Source organism: Nipponia nippon, unplaced genomic scaffold (assembly GCF_047370975.1).
Source record: "Nipponia nippon isolate SJK-2023a ecotype South Korea unplaced genomic scaffold, ASM4737097v1 scaffold_12, whole genome shotgun sequence".
Classification (NCBI taxonomy): Eukaryota; Metazoa; Chordata; class Aves; order Pelecaniformes; family Threskiornithidae; genus Nipponia; species Nipponia nippon.
Genome location: NW_028262313.1, coordinates 392,475 through 412,144, shown reverse-complemented (window position 1 = coordinate 412,144; position 19,670 = coordinate 392,475). Strand labels below are relative to the sequence as shown.

Sequence of the window (19,670 nt, the reverse complement as noted above, 5' to 3'; positions counted from 1 at the left end):
CCAAAGGCGCAGGCGCTCCCTGCAATGCTGATGCCCTCCCGGCTGCTGAAGATGACGGCGACTTGGCTGACCTTGGAAGCAACACAAAAATCAAGATCCCGATTTACTCCCCTTTGAGCGCACGAGCAACTACAGCACCATGGGCTAGCAGCAAGGAAAACTTGATGCATTTGCCTCACATTTCATCGGGAAGAACACGCAAACAAACAAGCTCACGAAAATATTTTTTTTCTCTTCCCCTAGGAGGTCACGGCTACGCTGTAACCGAGTTCGGTCTCGGGGCTCAGAGAGCGGGTGATGAGATGGCGCGAGAGGAAGCAGGACGCCCGAACTGCCGGTGCCGGCAGCGCTCGCCACCCGCAAAGCCGCCAGCGCAGCCCGGCAGAGCCGTGCGGATGCGTGCTGCTGGGCTCCCCGCCGAGGGGAGCAGACCCCCTGTGCACAGCACGGGAGAGGTGTCTAAGAAAAGCCAAAACAAGAGGTGACGACCAAGAAATAAATAACCAGCCCTTCGTCGCCAACGGAAGCGTCAGGCCAACGGACAGACAATGGGATTCCTCTCTGAGCGCCGCTCCGGTCCCAAGCAACCGACGCTCGTTTGCGTTAGCACAGCTCCCACACGGGTCCCCAGTAACGCCCATGTGCATGCCCCGATGGGAAGGATGAGGATATTTCCTATGGGAAAAGCTCCGACCCCTTTGGTGGACAAGGCAGCGTGTTGCAGCTCACGCCTGGGCCTGGGCTCGAAAAAACTTCTGTGCCCCCGGTCCCTTCAGCCTTGCACACATCACCTGTAGCCGGGCTCTGCTGCCAAAATCCTGAAATTCACCCTTTCTTCTTACGACTTTTAAGATTAAAGCAAAAAATCCACCACCCTTCCAGAGCTCCAGCACTGAAGGAATAGCACCAGCCCCCTCAAACCTAGTGGCATCGCAAAGATAATCATAACGGATGCGAATCTTCTTTGCTTCTGATCCGCTGTAAGGAGCTGACATTTAGACAGCGCGGGAAGCCTGCGAGCATCCGAGGAGTAATTTGTCACTGGGACCGCATCAAAGCGGCGACTTGCCAAGCATCGCACCAGCGTGAAGCCCGTGCAGGAGCAGCCACTGTGGATAAACACAGGCTCCGGCAGCGGGAGCAGGCAGAGCCCAGCCTCGCCTGCGAGCCGCCGCAGGCATCTGGGGTCAGAGGGAGCGGATGTGCTGCTCCGTGGCCCCTGGAGCGGTGGCCGAGCCCCCGGGCTTCCTGGCTCGCCTGCGTCCCACAGCCTCCAGAGCCTTCGTACGCGGAGGGGGTGGTTGAGGACAGCAGACGTTATGAACCCTTGGCTTTTGTCAGCAAATCGATGCTTCCCAAGCCACAGCGTGAACACAGGGGCTGGGGAAAGACCCTGGCCATGCAGGAGGATGAATCCCAGCAGAAGCAAAGTTCAAGCCGATGCTGGCAGCATCCTACCCACGCAGGAGAGCACACGGCGCTCTCCTCTCCTCCTCCCAGCAAGAGCATCAGCTCCTCTGGAGGCAGCGAAGGAAAAGTCATCGCGTCTTCAGGCGTGCAAAAATCCACAGAAGGACCAAAGAGGCACTTGGAATGCCTGCCAAGCCAGTGCTGGGTTCCTCCCTGCTTGCTCGCCAGAAGCGATGCGAAGGGCTGGTAGGAGCAGCCCAAGAATGAAGAGCAGAGGCTCCCCCAGACCGGGCCGCCGGGGTGCAGCCAGATTCAGCCGCGCTGCTCGAGGTGTGGCTGCGTACCCGCCCCATCCCACCCAAACTGCCCGCTCACTGTTTCCAGACAGGACTGACTCAGCCGTGATTTACAGCTGGACTTGAGACACAGGAGATGGAGTAAAAGATGCATCAAGAGAAGGAGAAGGCAAGGCTCTCCCTCTATTTGATGAATGATGAATTAACTGAACTTTTCTCAAGCCAGGAAGAGCAGATGGAGCATCGCCAAGAGTGGGGACACATCCATACATGTGCTTTGGTGCACGCGGAGCACCTCCAGTACAGCGGGTGGTCTCCAGAGACAAGGCAGAAAGCAACCCCAAAGGTCTCCACACCCAACGAGCAAACGAAGCCCCTCTTTGCCTTCCTGCATAATAGTGCTCTTTTTTTTTTGAGCTGACAACAAATGACCCAAAGAAGTAGAAAGCACCTTGCTCTCCATCTTGCCTCCTGGGTGCCGACTCTTACACGCTTCACCTCTAGAAAGGTGAACAGCAAGACTTTAAAACAAAAGTTGAGACAGCAAATCATTAACAGCACATAACGTTTAGTCAGAATACTGACAACTCCATTCAAAAACAAGATAAAGAAAAATCAATAGCTCTTCCCTTCGCCAGCTGAGCTCTGAGCTCAGGAGATGGTGTTGCCCTTCAGCAGGAGCTCCTCAGCCATCTTCTGTCTTTCAAATGCCAATCTCATATAGCACCGTTTTAAGATGGGAAACTGAGGCAGAACAATTAAGAACGCACTACAGGCAATCAAGGAGCAGGAGCTGAATTACCATAAGCTGTTTTGGGGGGGTTGCAGCCCAAAGCACAGCTGGCAGAGGACAGCCCGTCCAACTAGCGTGAAAAGGACCACACGGCCACGAGAGCAGGCTCACGGCCAGGAACAAGGGAGTAGGACAGCATCCGCGCCTACAATCTTAAGAAATTAATTTAATCAATCTCGGCAAAGATTAAGTTCTTCCTCCAACTCCAAAGGCTCTTCCAGACAACGGGAGGCTTCAGGGGAATAAAGAACCTCTCCAGGCTGCAGTCCCAGAAGATGGTCATCTCCCGGAGCCCAGTGCTCCAGTCCTCGCTCAGGCAGGACCCCCAGCACCTCTCCCTGCTCCCAGCAGAAGCTCTGCTCGCTCGGGGGGGATCAAAGTCCCAGATGAGAAGCAGACCAGGCCAAGCGTGCGAGAAGCCACGCCGGGAGGTGGTGCAGCACCCCTCTTCACAGCAGGCTTGGGGAGAGCAGGTCCTCGCAGCTACGCTTCATGCTCCAAACCGCCTGGGTTTCACAAAAGCAAAGACCTTACAGCTAATTTTCTTAGTGAATGCTTGTCAGATCAAAGTGCAGCAAGAGTAAAAAGCTGAGCCAGCTGCTGCTTTGTGAGAACCAATTTAAGCTGCTTGAATGGCTCTTGCTGACATCTTTGCACGGCTGCTTTTCAGGTGGACTGCAGAGATGGACAGGCACGGGCCAGATTCCCCCGCGCCCAGGCAGCACCAACGCGCGCCTGCAACCCCAGCACTGCCTCTTTGCAAGTCCTCTGCCAACGCAAGTCTCACACTCAGCAAATCAGACAAGCGGCGTTTATGATTTTTCCCATGATGGAGCTTCAGCTGAGACTTGTGAGCTTAATACGGCAAGGGACGGATGGCGCTGGGATGATCTAACGGCCTCCAGAGCTCACAGAGACAGGTGTCCCAGGAAAGATATAATTTCTTGCAACTTTGCAGCAGGTCTGGATCTCACTGATGGATGTGCCAGCAGCATCAGCAAAGCATGGGAAGAGGCCATTGCCCCAGGTGCAAGTTCTAGCGGCCAAGCTAGCGGCGCTTCAGGAGTTGGGAAAGATAAACCACTTCTCTGGAAACAGAGCGGGTGCCTGAGAGCACCTGGGAGGGGAACACAATGAAAGCCATCACACGTTTCCTACCTCCCATCCCTACCCCTCAGATCTGTAAATAACCTGCATTTGTCCTCACCTTGCACGTTCAAAACAAAGGCAGTACGTTCATGTTGCAAACAGTGTTCCTCAAACAGGTACCCCTCAGTCCCAGCTCCTTTCTCCACGACACCGTCTCCAAGCGCCTTTCAATCTCCCAGCCTGCTTGGCTCCCTGCCGAGGACCCAAACGTCGGAGTTTCTGGTAAGAAGGCATTGCTGTCAGAGGCTAGGTGTGGCTGAAGAGAAATTCGGACTTAAACTCTCACGGCTTTAACCTACCGATTAGTCTCATAAAACATTAGCGTTCCCCGGACACCACTACGGGGCTTACAGCTTCCCCGAGACCCCTGCCCAGTTTTATGCCTGCAGATACCATCAGAGAATACCCAGCTTTCAACTTTTGTACCCAATAAACCGAGAATCCTCCATCCAGCGTTAATAAAAAATGGTTCCCCACACCAGTTCTCTGGGAAGAATACTGTCTGAAGCAGTATGGAAGTACTCAGGCTAAGTTATTTTGAGATAAACCTTTACAAATACACTTCAGAAAGAGCTCTCAATTTTGTGAGACGCCACGCTGCAGACCCCATTACCCTTGAGCCACTGCTCTTGGAAACGTCTCCTCCTTCACAGTACCCGGAGAGCCGCAGGCAGGACAGAATTCCTTCCTTGGGAGGCCAAAGAGGGGGCATTTTTTTTTTTTTTGATGTTTTACATTCTAGGCTGGATTTTTATGGATCGCTCCACCACAAATGTCAGACGATTGCCAGGACGCAGCGCTGCAGTGGGCGTAGCCATCAGGCTCTTTCGCCTTGTGACCTTTATTTTCCAATCATCGTCATCATAAAAATAAATAAATAAAGCCAAACAGCACACGCTGAAGGACAAGCCATGCACGTTTTCTCTTGGATGCCGGATGTTTGGTTCCCAAAAGCCCTTTAGAAACAAGGAAGGAATCTGGATTTGTTGCTTTGGCACATCCCGCACAACACACGCCTTTTTGCACATTATTTTCTGAGCTTATCCCATAAATCAGAGACGCCCGTAACAGCAGAAAGGGTTCAGCAGGCTCATAAGGATTCGGCTGCAGATCACGCTGATTTTGAAAACTCAAACGCCCAAATCCCAGCCCCTCGCAACCAGACGTCCCTTGAAAGCCGTAGCTCCGGGTGCTCAGCCGGGGGACACTGCGTCACCTCCCTCCTGGCCCTACGACCAGCTGGCTGAGGTCGCAAACCGGCTGCGTCAGAAGTGGCGCGCTTCCTCCGAGCCACGCGTTTTCTGTCCCCAAAGGGAGGGGTGTTGGCGCGTGGAGGACGAGCGGGAAGCGGGGCCGGCCGCCGTTCAGATCGCAGCACGGGTGAGGCTTCGGAGCCTTCCTCCCACGAGCATAGGCTGCCAAGGCTGCTCCGCACGCGGCTCCTGCCTCCCGCTCGGCCAGCTGCGCTCGGCCGGGGCTCCGGCAGGGCCGTGCTTGGAGGAGACGGCAGGATGCAGCTGGTTAATCCAACAGCTTTCACCGGTGAAAGAGGCATCTCGTGCTAGGAGCACCCCAGCCAGCTCCCTGGCCACCGTGGCCGCCAGCGGGCCACAGCACGTCCTGCCCTCAGCTGCTGGGTCTCTCCCTGTGGGAGCCCGGGGCCCATCTCCAGGGCACGATTAACGAAGCACTGCTTGCACCAGACTGACGGATCGGGTGCTGCGACGCACTGATCGGAGCTGCGTGAAGCATGCGGGTGACAGTGCCAGACATCCCTCCCAAGAACGCTTTTTGGGCAGGTTCCCATCAAAGCACAACACACTCCCAGACCAACCAAATAAAAGGAGGGCAACAGGCAGGAGCAGAAGAGATGCCTCATCCGCGCCTTAGAGAGAGAGATGATCAGAAACATCTCTGCTCTTCGTGTCTGGGACTCCTTTTGCTCCGAGCAGCAAAGAGAGGGATGTCGCTCTACACCCCAAAACCGGCACATCAGCTCCCCAGCTCCCAGAGTCGCACGGCTCACACGGACACTTCAGGCATCTGAAAGCAGCCCTAATCCTGCTGCGTGCGGCCAGAGCACCATCATGAGAGAAAGGCAGGTCGGGAGGACTGCCTGCCTCATTAGTTTAATTAGCCAGCAAGAATTCCCTCTCGGTGCCAGCCCAGCACTGTCATCCAGCCTGGCTGCACGGCCCACGGTGGTGCTTCCACCTTCTGACATAGATGCTATACGTTACACATCGGTAGCATAGAAGCTATATGCTTACATTGCACATCGTACAGCATTATACAGTCACGACGTCCTGCAAGGACAGGGCTCTTCAGCTGCTACAGATGTGGCCTCCTAGGGACCAGCCAGCCAGGAGCTCTGAAAAAATATTAGAGGTGCAAGAACTTGTACATCTGGAAGCTAGCTCAAGAGATTTTGGGGACACACCTCTGCTTTCCTCGTCACAGATACCTGTTTATAGATAAAGATCAAAATGAGGCAGGCTGATCTACCAGCCATTCACAGAATCACGTAGGTTGGAAAAGACCTTTAAGGTCAGGTGAATGGTCACAGCACCCATTGCGAGCTGGAGCCTGCCGGCTCCGGGGGACGTGCCCAGCTCCGCAGCGGGTAACGTGCCCCTTCCCGCAACGGGCCGGTCTCCCTGGCGCCAGCGCGCTGAAGAGGAGAAAGCCAAAGCAGGAGCCGGGACACTCCAGGGACCAGCCCGCAGCCTGCGGGAAGCACAGAGCAGGTAACCCCACGCATCCCTCGTCTCAAGGTCCCAAGGTCCGTTTCCACTCCCAGCGCAGGAGGATTTTTATCAGCAGACATGCTGCTATTGTACATTAGTTTCTATAAAAGGGCACATCGAACTACACTGCTAGGATATTCAAATTAGGTTTTTTTAAAAAGCATGTCAGCCGTCATGGTAAAATCACTTAATAACACCTGTAAGCCTATTTAAGGGTCTAATGTGATAATAATCGCAATATTCAACATCTCAGAGCATGACTTTGAGCCTGCTGAGACATTCATATGACGCTCGCCCCAGTGCACGCAACCGATTCTCCAAATCACTTAAAGACACTGAGCGTTGCTGGGACACATTTTCCAAGCGGGAGTACGCGCCGCGAATAGCTGAGCACAGGCCTAACGAGAGCCAGTGCCTTCCGGATTGCACACGGAGCATAATTAACTGAGCTATGCTAATTCACGCTCTTGAATATTCATTACGCCCATAACGCAATATATCCTGAATATTAAACAACAGCTACTCGGGGCAGGAATATTAATCTTTTGGCAAAGCTGCTGGTTGTTTCGGTGAGCGGAGGGCTCCGGGTGCCAGGCGGGAGGGAGAGGGCCAGCGCCTCTCCCTAGAGGGCTGCGTGCTTGGTGAGCTGCGCTGGTGGCTTCTCCCCGGCCGCCCCGGGAGCCGCGAGCTGGCGCCGGGCAGGGCGGCGCGCGCCCCGTGCCACGCAGGCAGGAGCACAGCGGGCAAGGGACAGCGCGGCCGCCGCCCTCGGCGGGGATGCTCGCGGGGCAGCGGTGCCACCCAGCCTCGCCGCCAGAGAGAAGAGCAGGGCTACTACGCTCTTCAAAACTGATGGCTAGGCGCTTTTTTATTTTTTTAAAAAGAGCAAATGGACTTTCTCTCCCTCAAATGAGGGTGCTCACAAGGCGCCGCCTTCCAGCGCAAGCAGCCCGAGACCCCTCTCCCCTTCCCACACGAGGTCTCGCCACCGCGGTTTGATTTCAGGCAGGGCTCGTCACCGACACGGCTGAAGTGACTGCACGGTGCCGGGAACAGAAAGAGGGAAAAATCCTAATAAAGGAGAAAACGCAGCAGCCACGAGCTCTCCAGAAACGCAGCCGTCAGGCAGAGGAGTATCGAGACTCGCACCCTTCTCAGCCCGTGAAGGCGAGGAGGGTCACCTGCAAGGGAAGGTATTCCTGAGCAGGGCCAGGCCAGAGCACCGAACTGCTTAATAACCTACAGCTAAGGGAGGAAAAAGCAAGACAGATAATCAGACCCTGCTGAAGAAACATACGGACTCGCTGCAGACAACGTTTTCGGATGCGAGTGTCACAAGGGAAACACCCACAAGCCCCAAAAGAACAGCTTGCCCCATCCCGAGACCCCTGTGATAGACCTGAGGCCGCAGAGCCAAGGGTGCAGCAGGGGACGACTTGGGAACCTCGGAGAGCTGGTGGTGCAGGAATCGGGGACACGGAGCGCGAGGTGCCAGAAAACGCTGCCGAGAGCCCAGGAGACGCCACGGGAACATGGCAGACCGCAGGACATACCAAGTGCAAGCTCCAAGGGGTTGGGTTACCAAAGCCACAAAGCAAAGAGGAAAATTCAGAGTAAATAAGAAAAAAAAAAAAAAAGGCACAGGGAGCATGAGCTTGCTGGAAGCAGGAGCACTGCAGAATAGCTGAGAATAAACAGTCTTAAATAGCGTCCTGCCCTTGAGCAAGGTTCAGATCTGCAAGGAGCAAAACCAACTCACAGGAACCCAAGGAAAGGGAGCAAGAAGCAAAAAACGTACCTGAGCACCCCAAAGAAGAGCTCCCGGGGACAGGCCGCAAGGTAACGCTACGCAGCTGGTGGAGCATCACCCCCACGCAGGGAATCCTCCACCGCTGGAAGTCTCCGGGGATCTCTTCCATGAGATCTGGAGTGGCACTCATTTTTTTATTATTTTTTTATTTAAAAAAACCCTATTCATGCAGAACTGAAAGAGCTGAAGTTCAGCTCAGACCCTTAAAAACATCACAAAACAGAAGCCGTGAAAAGATAACGGCTTGCAGTTGTTTCAGGAAACCAAAGTACCTGTTCTGGGAAGGAGACCGTGCGCAAGAGGGTAACTTTGCCCTGGAAGAGTTTATATTGCAGGGAAACAGCGGGAGTACGTGGAAAGAAAAATCAGAATTAAATGGAAATTTAGAAACTGCAAAAGATAACACAGACTTGAGGCATCCAGAAGGATGCTATAAAGAAAACTATAACGTAAAAGTATCTGTATTGTTAACAAATCTGTTGACAGAGGGGGGGGGGGGAAAATCTGTTAAATCACATGACAAGGGATGGCTAGACCAAAGATCAAGTTTGATGGGAACATAAATTGGCTTGAAAAACTACAGGGCCACGGCTCAAGGACTGGCATAGATTTGTTTATGCTGGAAAGTCGTATTAAGTATTAGATCGCAAGAGATTACTCCCCTTCTCCAGAAATAGCACTGAAAACTCGACTGCTAAACCTGCCACCTCACCCATCAGCCTGCGTGATGGACACCACCCCAGCTGCAGAAGAGCCCAGTAAAAGCCACAGTTGGACTTTGCAGATGCTTAAGACCTCATTTTCTGCAGTGTTTGAACACTTTATTTCAGGTCCAGAGCAACCACCGCCCAACGGAGTCGTGCAAAGCAGCATTAGGAGTAAAACCCACTGGCACAGCCCACAGGGCAGCATCTCCCAAGCTCAGTGTTGGGTTGAGGCTGCCAGACCAGTGTCTGACGGGAACCCCTGGACCAGCCTGCCTCCACCCTCTGCACAAGGCTCCCCTGCCGCCCGCTTGTCTCCTTGCGGCAGGTCCAGGTGACCACGGCACCGGCACCGCCAGCGCTCTCAGAGAGGCGGCCGTGGCCAGGTCAGAGGCAGCGATGAGGTCCCAGCACAGACCTGGGCCACCACAAAAAGCCCAGCTCCCGAGCAGGACGCATGCTGCTGTCTAACATTTTCCTGCTCGTTTTCACGTCTCCCTCCTCCCGGAGCCCAGGGATAGATCCCTCTCCAGGGAAGGGAGAGCCAGAGACATTTTTCTACTCATCATTAATTTTCTTGGTGGTCTTCAAGCCCCGAGGGTCTATGAGACGAGCAAGAAAACATTCACAAAGGGCCATAAACTCCAGGTTCTGCCAGGTTCCTGCTGCAGGGAGAAAGCTCCTTTCCTTGCAATGCACCCCAGCTCCTCCACAACCCTTTAGAGCAGGGCAGTCTGTGCCGCCAGCACCCGCATCTCCCTCCGTGCCCTGCCCCGCGCCGGCAGGAGGCACGGCAGCACCTCCACACAAATTACGCCCACCCAACTAATCACCGTGTGAGAGTCAATCATCATAGGGTATAAAGTTAAGCAAGAATTTAATACCTAATGATCTGGAGCTGCTGCACTTGTATGATTTGACACGCTCATAAATTTTTCATTTCTAATTTAGTGCGCAACTTCTTCCAAAAAAATTCCCCGTCCCCCTTCGGTAACTTGGGCACATTTTCGTTTCTGGCTAGCCCCCTGATGAAAGCGCTGCAGGGCCGCTCGGAGTGGAAACGCTGTGTTTCGAGCCCGGTTTATTTACAGAGTAATAAAAAAGTTACATCTTCAAAAGAGCATCCCTGAGCCGAGTACCCGGCAACGTCACAAGAAAGCACAGACCCCACCAGTGCAAAGCACGCTGCTGTCTGCCGGGAAAGCAGCACCAGGGGCATGGCAGCCCCTGGACCAGCTGAATGGCCCTTGCCGTTGCAGGTCGATGCCTTCCAGATCTTGTCTGACCGCTGCCCGGGCCGGCATCTTGCCAGCAGCCCAGAGGGTAGCAGCTATTTAAAATAAAAGCAAACCACCGTTGCAAATACTACTCGTACGAAGAGCCAGGGATGGCGCGGGGGCATTAGCGGTCTCCCTGCAAGCGATGATGTGGTCTGAGCATCCTCTGGCCTCATCCTTAGGCGCGAGTAGAAACATGGCCAACACGGACTCATGGTGAGCGTGCTGCCAATGTTAATGGCAAAAGGTTCGGGGACTTCCATTCCTCTTCCTTGTGCTTTTGAAAGCATATCTGATGCTTTGCCGCTGCAACACTGAGGGCCTGGAGGAGCCCTCAAGCCGGGAAAAGCTGCGAGGCGGCGGCAGGCACGGGCACCAGCTGGCTGCAACGTTGCAAAGACGCGGTGTTCAAATCAGTTGCATCCTTTGAAAACCATCCCAAAAGCCAGCACATGGAAGACACGGACGCTTTCAGCAGCCCCATCAAGAGCCGGTGCCTTCCCAAGCAAGACCTCTCCCAAAGGAAGGAGCTGAAGGGCCAGGGCTGCTGCCGGGATATCTGTACATCCCGCACCTGCCCTTTCCTTGCTCCTCTGACCTTGCTCTCTTGGGCACGGCTGCACCCCTTGATGCAGGAACCTGGCAGAGGATCAAAGGCCTTTATCTGCATCAGGGACAAGGCGAGATGCTCTTCTGCGTGCATTCAACATCAGTTAAGTGTTTGCTGCTTTGCAAGGCGTTTGATTGTCACCGCAAACAAAGCAAGGGGAATGATAACCCTGTGATGGGGACACCATTTTGGACCACAGGTCTCCCCCGCTCAGAGAGATCTCTTATAACCAGTCACTAGGTTACAGCTCAACCAGAGATAAACCCTCACACCGCGCTTTTATTGTTTTTTCCCACCTCCTACCTGCCTTAGGAGAAAGAAACCAATGCTAAAAAGCCTCAGGAGCTTGCTGGGGAGTAGAGATGCCTGGACTCATGCATAGAAAGCAAAAGAAACAGCAGGCAAGGCTGAGGAGCAGGCTGAAGGCAGGGGCTCTGCTTGCCCTGAAACGCCCGTCGGTAACCCCAGCAGCGGCGACCCCAGCTCGCGGTCCCAAAGCTGCGGCAGGCTGCAGTGCAGGCGGCTGGAGCTGCAGCGCGGCCGCGGAGGGGAGGTGGGCACCGGGAAGGGATGTGGACTGGCCTGCCCGGGAACTGCAGCTGTTGGAGGCAAGCTCAACTGGTGGCTTAGCCAGGGCTGCCACCAAGGGGGGGAAGCAAACCCCCTCTGCCAGCACGGCCGGGGCTACAGCATCCACCGGAGAGCACTCGTCACCCTACCAGGGTCCCCAAAGCAGCAGGGCAGTTGCAACTCCCACCTCTGCCAACCCGGCCTGAAGCAAGCCTCCGCTGGCTTTGCATCTCCTTCTCTAAGTGGGTCTCAAGCAGCAAACGCAGATCTGCTGCTGGTGAAGAGTAAGGGAGTCGATAGCTACAACACAACCAGAGCTTTCTATATTTTTGCTGGTAACAGCCCCACCATGTTCTGTGTAGGAGTCACAGCAGTCACAATTGTAACCCTTGTTCTCAGCTAACTCTTCTCTGTGTGGGGGAAATATATATATATATATATAAAAAAAAAAATCCAGCTTAGCCCCATGGCAGTACAGTAAATTATAAATTAAGTAGCAATCTCAGTGACTCACACAGCGCGAGTGAGAACACGTTCACAAGTCCCAAGGCGAAGAAGTCCTATATTGCAGCGTGGAGGAAGGTTTTTTCTCATTTTTCTACCCCACTGCTCTCTTAAGAGCCTTGGAATATCTATCGACTTTCTGCATACCATTTGTCTAGCACAGGGACTGGGTTTTTTTCAGTCTCGAGTCCCACTCACATAAACCCACTGGAGGCAGCACACCTCTCTGAAGCGTAACAGACAACGGGCTTTCCACCTGGCTTATTGCTCTTCCTTCAGCAAAGAGCAGGCATAAAAGTGCTATAAAACACTTTTTTTTTTGCTTTTTGTATTTCCAGCCTGTCAATCAACAGAAGCCTCAGCAACGGCAAAGGAAAAGCCTCCTCTGAGCTGGCCCTTAGCCGGTTCCTGCAAAGGGAACAGAGCAGATGGAGAAGGAAAGGACAGCCGCGAATAATTAAGGCAAGATCCTTTCTCTGGAAACTCCTTCCACTGCAAGTCACGACGAGAGGAGCCAGCCAGAGCTCTTCAGTCAAAGCCTCTCTTGCTGTAATCCCTCCCTTGCAGGGAGTCACGGCACGGCGTAACCTCGCGCCCGGCCCCGGCGCAGTGGCAGCCACCGCCGGCGCAGGCAGGGCTCGGGGCAGGGCAGCGCTCCGCAGAGAGGATCGTAATTACTAGTTTCAAGCAATCTGAATTTATAATTGGCTGAGATTTTACTCGGCAGATAACGCGCTGCTGTCCTAGGCGCTTGCTTTATCTAGGTCAAGCCATTAGTTTTGCTCTTAATCTACATACATTTTTAATTTGATCTTTCATGTCGATTTTCAGCCAGCAAGCCGAGCTGATGGACTTCTTTGCCACTGATTGCATTCAACATCTCAACCCTTCCTAAACACGCAGAGAGGGAAAACAAGCACCAAAACCCTGATGCACTTTGACTACTCACAGCCAAGCTCATGCATCAGGAGTGCCCGCGCTGCCCATCGGGTTGGGGAGGTGGAGGCCAACGCCGTCAACAAGCGAGCCCGGTCCGTACCGCCGGCAGATGCTTCGCCACCGCAAGAAGGGCTGCGCAACGCAGCAGGACTGGTAGTCCGAGGCTGAGCAAGGACACGCCAAGCAGCGCACACCCCAAAAGACACACTCAGGTGGCACCCCCGGACCTCCGAGAGCTCATGCCGGGGGGGTTTGGGCAGCCAGCGACCTGGAAGGGGAGCTGCAAGAGGACAAGAGATACGAAGATGCCTTCAAACGTGCAATGTTAACTTAGGTCCACTTTCTGAAGGCACCACCTGATTCTTCTCCCAGCTGAACGGGTGCCACCTCAAAGCCGAGCGGGTGCTGGAGCCCCGGGTTGCTACTAGCAAACGCCGAAACCTCGAAGCAAGCAGAAAACAGAGGCGGAAATCCAGCCCCTCAAAAGCACCGCGCCTCTCGCTTGCCCTCCCTCCAGGTCCCTCTCCCATCACCCACACCGCGCGCCTGGCGAGACGCTACCGCTAAGTATTTCAGCTCCCGTACCCGCAGTTCTCCAGGTGCTTAAGCGCAACGCTGGGAAACAGCCACTCTATTACGAAGCGCTTTCCTACCCAAAGACCTGTTTTTCCCTTCCCTCGTGGTCTCTGTAGCTGACAACCCTTGACGTGGAGCCTTCCCAGGGAAACACGATGCCGCTGCGTCCATCCCAGGCATCCCGGCCTTGGAAAGCTCCCGGACACGCTCCTGCGCCACACGGGTGACCCCAGCGCTTCGACCTCCGCCCTGTCCTGCCTGGCAGCCTGCGCCGTCCCCTCTCACATTCAGATGCTGCCTGACCCGGGCTCCCATCTCCCAGCAAGGGCCGGGCTGTGAGTCCCAGCAAAGGGAGGGGAGCTGGGAAAACCCTCTCTGTCCATCTTAAAAACAGGTGGATGCTTTCGCTGCAGAAAATCTAGCGGCATTGGACTGCCAGGGTTGAAAATAACTGCAGTTTATCCTGCATGGTCAGCAGCCCTGGTGTTTGCAACACTTCTGCCAGCGGCTGTTTGAGCTGGCAGATGACGGCCGATGTCCGAGGCGCAGTGCACGGCAAACGGAGCCACTTTTATGGACGAGCCAACTCGTGGGCTTGAAAGAACCAGGTGCAGAATTACGTGCTGGCAAACAGCAGCATAACCAGAGCAAGAACTCCTTTATCCCAAAGCAATGGGCATTAAGTGAGCAACCATGAGGCAGGTCCAAAACCTCAGCCCAATGATGTTCACGACTCGGATTTACTGCAGTTCAGGAAAACTGCTCGCACTTACTGGCTTCTTTACAATATAAACAAGTGGAGTTGAAGATGCACAAAATAAAAAGCATAATATGCGTTAAAGGGATTAAAGATGGTTCCTAAACCACCTTCAGGTGGATAATATGGTATGGACAGGTCGTCGCAGAGCCTCCATGGGAAAGCCACACTGCAGGCACACACTAGAGATTTCTGATGTAAGACAAGCTCGGAGGGGAAGGGGAGCACCGGGAGATGGTTTAGGATTTAGACACAACAGTATGGTTTTCAGGAATTCAGCTCTTCTAAAGAGGAAAAAAAAAATTCCCCGCCAATGATTTTTGTGGAAAGCACAGCCCTTTTGACAAAATGAAGTTACTTGGTTCAAAACCCAATTTTCCATCAAAAAAACCAACTTGAAAGGCGTTTCCAGCTCGCTCTAGCTATGGGATCAAAGCTGGAGATTAAGAGCAACTGCTCACTACTCGACGCCCGAGCGTACCGCGGATCTTCAAGAGCGGGCTGGCTGCAACGTAGCTCACCGACTAATGGCTTAGAGAGAGAGGAGGGGGCAGAGCCCTGCCGTGGGCACGGGGGCTGCGGGCAGGCCGGGGGCGAGGCGCTGCGGGAGGCAGAGCCAGCTCCGTCAGCCGCAGGGTCCCGGGTGGCAGCATCCCGCCAGCACTCCCATCCCAGCACGTTTTTAATGATTTCAAGTATTTCAGCTACTTGCAAAGATCTCCAGTATCGCCAGAGAGCACGTTGTGGTCGCAACTCTAGACTGAGGCTGAGCGAGGAAGATGACACAAAATACTAATGCAAATATTGACTCTGCTGGTAAAGCCTGGCACCGATCCCATGCAATTCCTGCAGCGGAGGCAGAGCATTAGGAAAAACGCCATCCAAAAAAAGCCCAACCGATGCATAGCCAGAGGCAGGGGTTACAGCCCCGTCCCCGAGGTGCCCCCAGGTAGGAGCTGTGCCTAGGAGAGAGGCACGTCTGCCGCCGGCGGGCAGAGGCACCGCGGCCCCTCGCCCAGCTCCAGCTCCTGCAGTTGAACGGGGAGCTGGGCAGGATGAATAGCACAGAAAGAATGTTTCTAGCAGAGGAGAGCTTCCCTCCTTGTCCAAAATCACTCAAGACTTATTTAAAACAAAAAATAAAAAAAAAAAATGGTGTTCTGGCAACCTGCAAAATTTGGCTGGTTGAAGAAGCAATTTAGCTTGTCAAGGGTTTCTGTCTTCAGATGAATTTGCCTGGCTAGCTGACACGGGCCGGGTTAGGGGGAAAATATTAAAGGGTTTTCATTTCTATCCCTGGGTTTTATTGTGTGCAAACACACATGGTCATTTCTTTCTAAGGTTTCCAATTTGCTAATTGAGACATTTCCTCATGGAAAAAGAATGTCCTGGACTAAGGACCGGGCTGCTGGCACTGCTCTGCACAACAACAAGCTTAGGTGAGGCCTGATGCGAAGACGAGACAGGCACATCAAGGTCTGAAGGCAAATATCAGCCACCACGGACCCCAGACACTGTGCGGGCACGCACCGGCATCGATACCGTTCGGCAGCGCCTCCCGCGAGACAGCCCTCGTGGCTGGAACGCGGGGGAGGCAGCAGCGCCGCACAGGACGCCCACCGCACGCCCCTCCTGCCGCTGCGGGCGCGTACGTCACATCACCGGGCACCCGCCGGGGTGGGGAGATTTCGGAGAAGGGCAGGTGGGAAACCATTGGTTCATTTAAAAAAACAAAAAAAAGGGAGGAAAAAAATAATCTGGCCTGCACATAAAAAAAAGTCTTCTGTATTTTTGCTAGAGTGATAGAAGTATTTCTTCCGCCCTTAAAAAAACACAAGAGCGGACAGATCGATTTTGTTCAAAACATTAACAAGACAAAGAGCCAAGAAAAGCACTTTTGGGCCAGAACAGGCCCAGAACGTTGAGGGAGAAAGGACCAAGGAAGAAGCAGCTGGAAACACATGAGAAGGGTTGTAACGGGAATATGACTGCTGCCACAGTCAGAGCCTCACCAGCGTGACCTCTAATGGAACCAGATATATATTTTTTTAATATTGAAAAAAAAAAAAAAAAGGAATTAAAAGCATTTTGCAGACTCATGCGGAATGCACGGGGGACGGAGAGGGATTTCTAACTTTATATAGGTCAAACATCATCCATACGGGTTCACATAATATTCAGTACAACCACAGCCACTGCATAAAAATTAAGCTTCAAAGGACTCCGGAGGGATCCCTGGGAAGTTTGCTCTCTCCTACCTGAAGAGCAGCAGAACAGTAATTCAGTTCAGATCAATACGTGCTACGAGCAAAGGGGGCTGGAGAGCGATTGCCCGTTTCTGCCGCTTCAGCTCAGGGGAAATTAGGACGGAAAACACAGGCTGGCGTAGAGAAGAGGCTCCCCGCCACGGGAGCTCCCCGCTGCTGGAAACGCCGGTCTCGGCATGAAGCGGGTGGAAGGGAGACCCCAGGCACCGGCACCATGGAGGGGACCTTCAGATGCCTCCAAATCCTGGTCAGCCTCCAGCCACCATCGCACGATGGCAGCCTCCCTTAGCTGGGGGACACAGAGGGCGGCTCAGGCCAGCCCCTCCGGGGATGGCATCTGCAAAGAGCCGAAGCGCCGAGATCCCGTGGGAGGGTAAAGGACAGAGGAGGAGTTTGGGGTGCTTGGGAAGCAGAGGGGAGCTCCATCACTGCCTCATAGAATCACAGAACGGTTTGGGTGGGGAGGGACCATCCAGTCCAACCCCCTGCCGTGGGCAGGGACACCTTTCGGTAGATGCAGTTGCCCGAAGCTCCATCCAACCGGACCTTGAACGCTTCCAGGGATGGGACATCCACAGCTTCTCTGGGCAACCCGGCCCTGTGTCTCACCGCCCTCATCGTAAAGCATTTCTTCCTTATGTCCCACCTAAACCTGCCCTCGTTCAGTTTAAAACCGTTGCCCCTCGTCCTGTCGCTACAGGCCTTGGTAAGAAGTCTGTCCTCATCTTTCTTAGGAGCCCCCTTTATAGATTGAAATGCTACAATAAAGTCTCCCCGCAGCCTTCTCTTCTCCAGGCTGAACAACCCCATCTCTCTCAGCCTTTCTTCCTAGCAGAGCGGTTCCAGCCCCCAGACCATTTCCGTGGCCTCCTCTGGCCCCGCTCCAACAGGTCCATGTCCTCCTTGTGCTGGGACCCCCGAGCTGGAGGCAGGGCTCCAGGGGGTCTCCCCAGAGCGGAGCAGAGGGGCAGAATCCCCTCCCTCGCCCTGCTGGCCACGCGGCGGGGGATGCACCCAGGAGACGGTTGGGCTGCGAGCCCACATTGTGGACTCATGTCCAGCTTTTCACCCACCAGTGCCCCCAAGTCCTTCTCTGCAGGGCTGCTCCCAACCCATTCATCACCCATTACTTCCCAGAGCCTGGCCCTCTCCTCTCTCACAGTGGAGAAGATTTGAGCAAGCCGGCTGGAGGAAGACATGAAAGCACTGCCTGGAGCACTTCTCAGGGCACCGCAATCCTCAGGCATGGGTAAAGCCTGCAGGGGAGGTTTTATGGACAGCAGGAGGGTTCCCACGCACTGCAGCCTGCAGGCTGGAAGCCTGCAGAGCAGCTTTCCAAAAGGAAATGCCCACAGCCCAACCCGTCCTGCTCCCACCCTCCGAGGGGCTGAACAGGCACGGCCCGAGCGCACAGCCTCAGGGGATCCCACTCACAGGTCCCTCGGGCCACTCTGCCAGCCCAGCTCTCACAGGACAGGACAAACCCTGGGGGAAAGCCACACTCCTGGGGCAACAGCCACAAGGCATCTCAGTGCCCAATGATGTTTTGCTGTCCGGCCGTTTGGGGTGAAGGTCCGATGCCTCGGCCTGGCACACACACACCAGCAGGAGAAAAATAAAACAGCAAAGACTTTGCTCTAATTGTGCAAGCGAGACCCAGCTCAGCCTCCTGGTACCGGGGTCCTGGAGGAGCCCACAAGCCGCAGGAGAGGTGCCACTTGGGGCATCTGGAACCAGCGTCTGCTCTGGCAACGGTCCCTCAGCAAACACCAGCCCCTGCAGACGAGCTGGCCCGCGGGCTCGCTGCAGCCACGCTAGGTGCTTACCTTCAGCTTCTCAAAGCGATCGCTGAGGGATGCCACTTGGTGGTCCCGGTGGCGGCCCACCAGTTTACATAAGGCACAGATGAGCTGGTCGTCAGCAACACAGTACATGTTCACCTTCTCGTTCTCGTGCTCCAAGCACGTGAGTCCTCGGAAGTGCGCGTCGGGCACGGGCTCCACCAGACGGTGGCTGGTGAAGGGCTTCTTGTTGGGGTGGGTGGCCCGCAGGCAGCGGTCGCAGTAGGACACCTCGCAGGTGATGCACGTCTTCACCGCATCCCGCGGGGGATCCTGTTCACAGAACTGGCAGGCGATCCTCTCGCCGGCCACGGACATGGTAGGGCTGTTGCGGTACGTCCTCTCACGGCGGCTCTCGCTGGGGGAGTTGGGGCCGCTCAGGGATGCCTTCTGGAAGCGGTCGATGATGTTTTGCAGGGTCACATTCCTCTTGAGGCCCTCCAGGCCACGGTGGTTGAGGGAGATGACATAGCGGCAGGTGGGGCACTGGAAGGCGGTGATGGGCTCGATGGACTCGCTGGAGGAGCAGCTGGACACCAGGATGCGGTGGGCGCAGCTGAAGCAGAGGCTGTGGGCGCACGGCAGCAAGAGAGGGTCTTCAAATAACTCCAGGCAGATTGGGCAGGTCAATTCTGACTCCAGTGTTTCCATCTTTAGTTAAAACGATCCTGATTCAGCATCAAAAACCGGGGAAGGCGGTCCGATACCTGGGAAAGAGGAGAGCAGAGACATGAGACAGCGGCTCTCCCGGGCAGCTTCTCTCCACCACAAACAGGCGCCCAGGGGAGTCAGACACATCACCTCCGCGACACCCCGACACTCTTTGCACCCTGACGCAGCTACCACAGCCCAGCCAGGCTCACGCAAGCGCATCGGCGTGGCTGACGCGTCTCACCATACCGTCCACCCGCGCCGAGCCGCCGGCTCGGACCAGCGCCCAGAGATGCTGTGGGACAGGACGGCTGTCTGGAGGGGCAGGGAGAAGGGGCAGCAGCAAGCTCCTCTCCATCACCTTCCAGCCCAGCCAGGGGAGAGGACCTGTCCAGCAAGGCTGAAGACAAAACCAAGACAAACTACGTGATTTCATGGTTCTTTTAGTGAGCACTGCCCAAGACAGGAGCGGGGGGCCATGCTGGTTTCCCATGCATAAAGGCTCTGCTGCACAGCAAAGATAAACCTCTAAATATCCCCTCTAGCAGCTACACAGTCCTGTCTCCTTTTGATGGAGGGGAAAAGGTGAATCATGTCCTGGAAACTCTGAGCAAAGTGGGTCAGGAGCTCTAACATACCATCCTCCTGCTCTGTTTCCTCCCAGCCGTCGCCTTTTAGGAGCAGGGTGGGGAAGGAAGAGCAGCAAAATTACAGTTTGCAAACTTCCATCTCTCAGCTGTCCTCCGCTGCACTCCAGCAACAACCAGGG

At 54.8% G+C, this 19,670-nt stretch overlaps 1 protein-coding gene across 2 annotated transcripts in view; it reads right to left on the bottom strand.

The window, feature by feature from the left end:
• MID2 (midline 2) overlaps window positions 1-19,670 on the bottom strand; it is a 113,418-nt gene that overhangs the window by 69,337 nt on the left and 24,411 nt on the right. For both annotated transcript variants that reach the window (XM_087748979.1, XM_087748980.1), the window contains exon 2: window positions 18,236-18,957. In XM_087748979.1, the coding sequence (XP_087605105.1) occupies window positions 18,236-18,901 (666 nt within the window). In that variant the 5' untranslated portion in view covers window positions 18,902-18,957. The remainder of the gene's footprint in view (window positions 1-18,235; window positions 18,958-19,670) is intronic.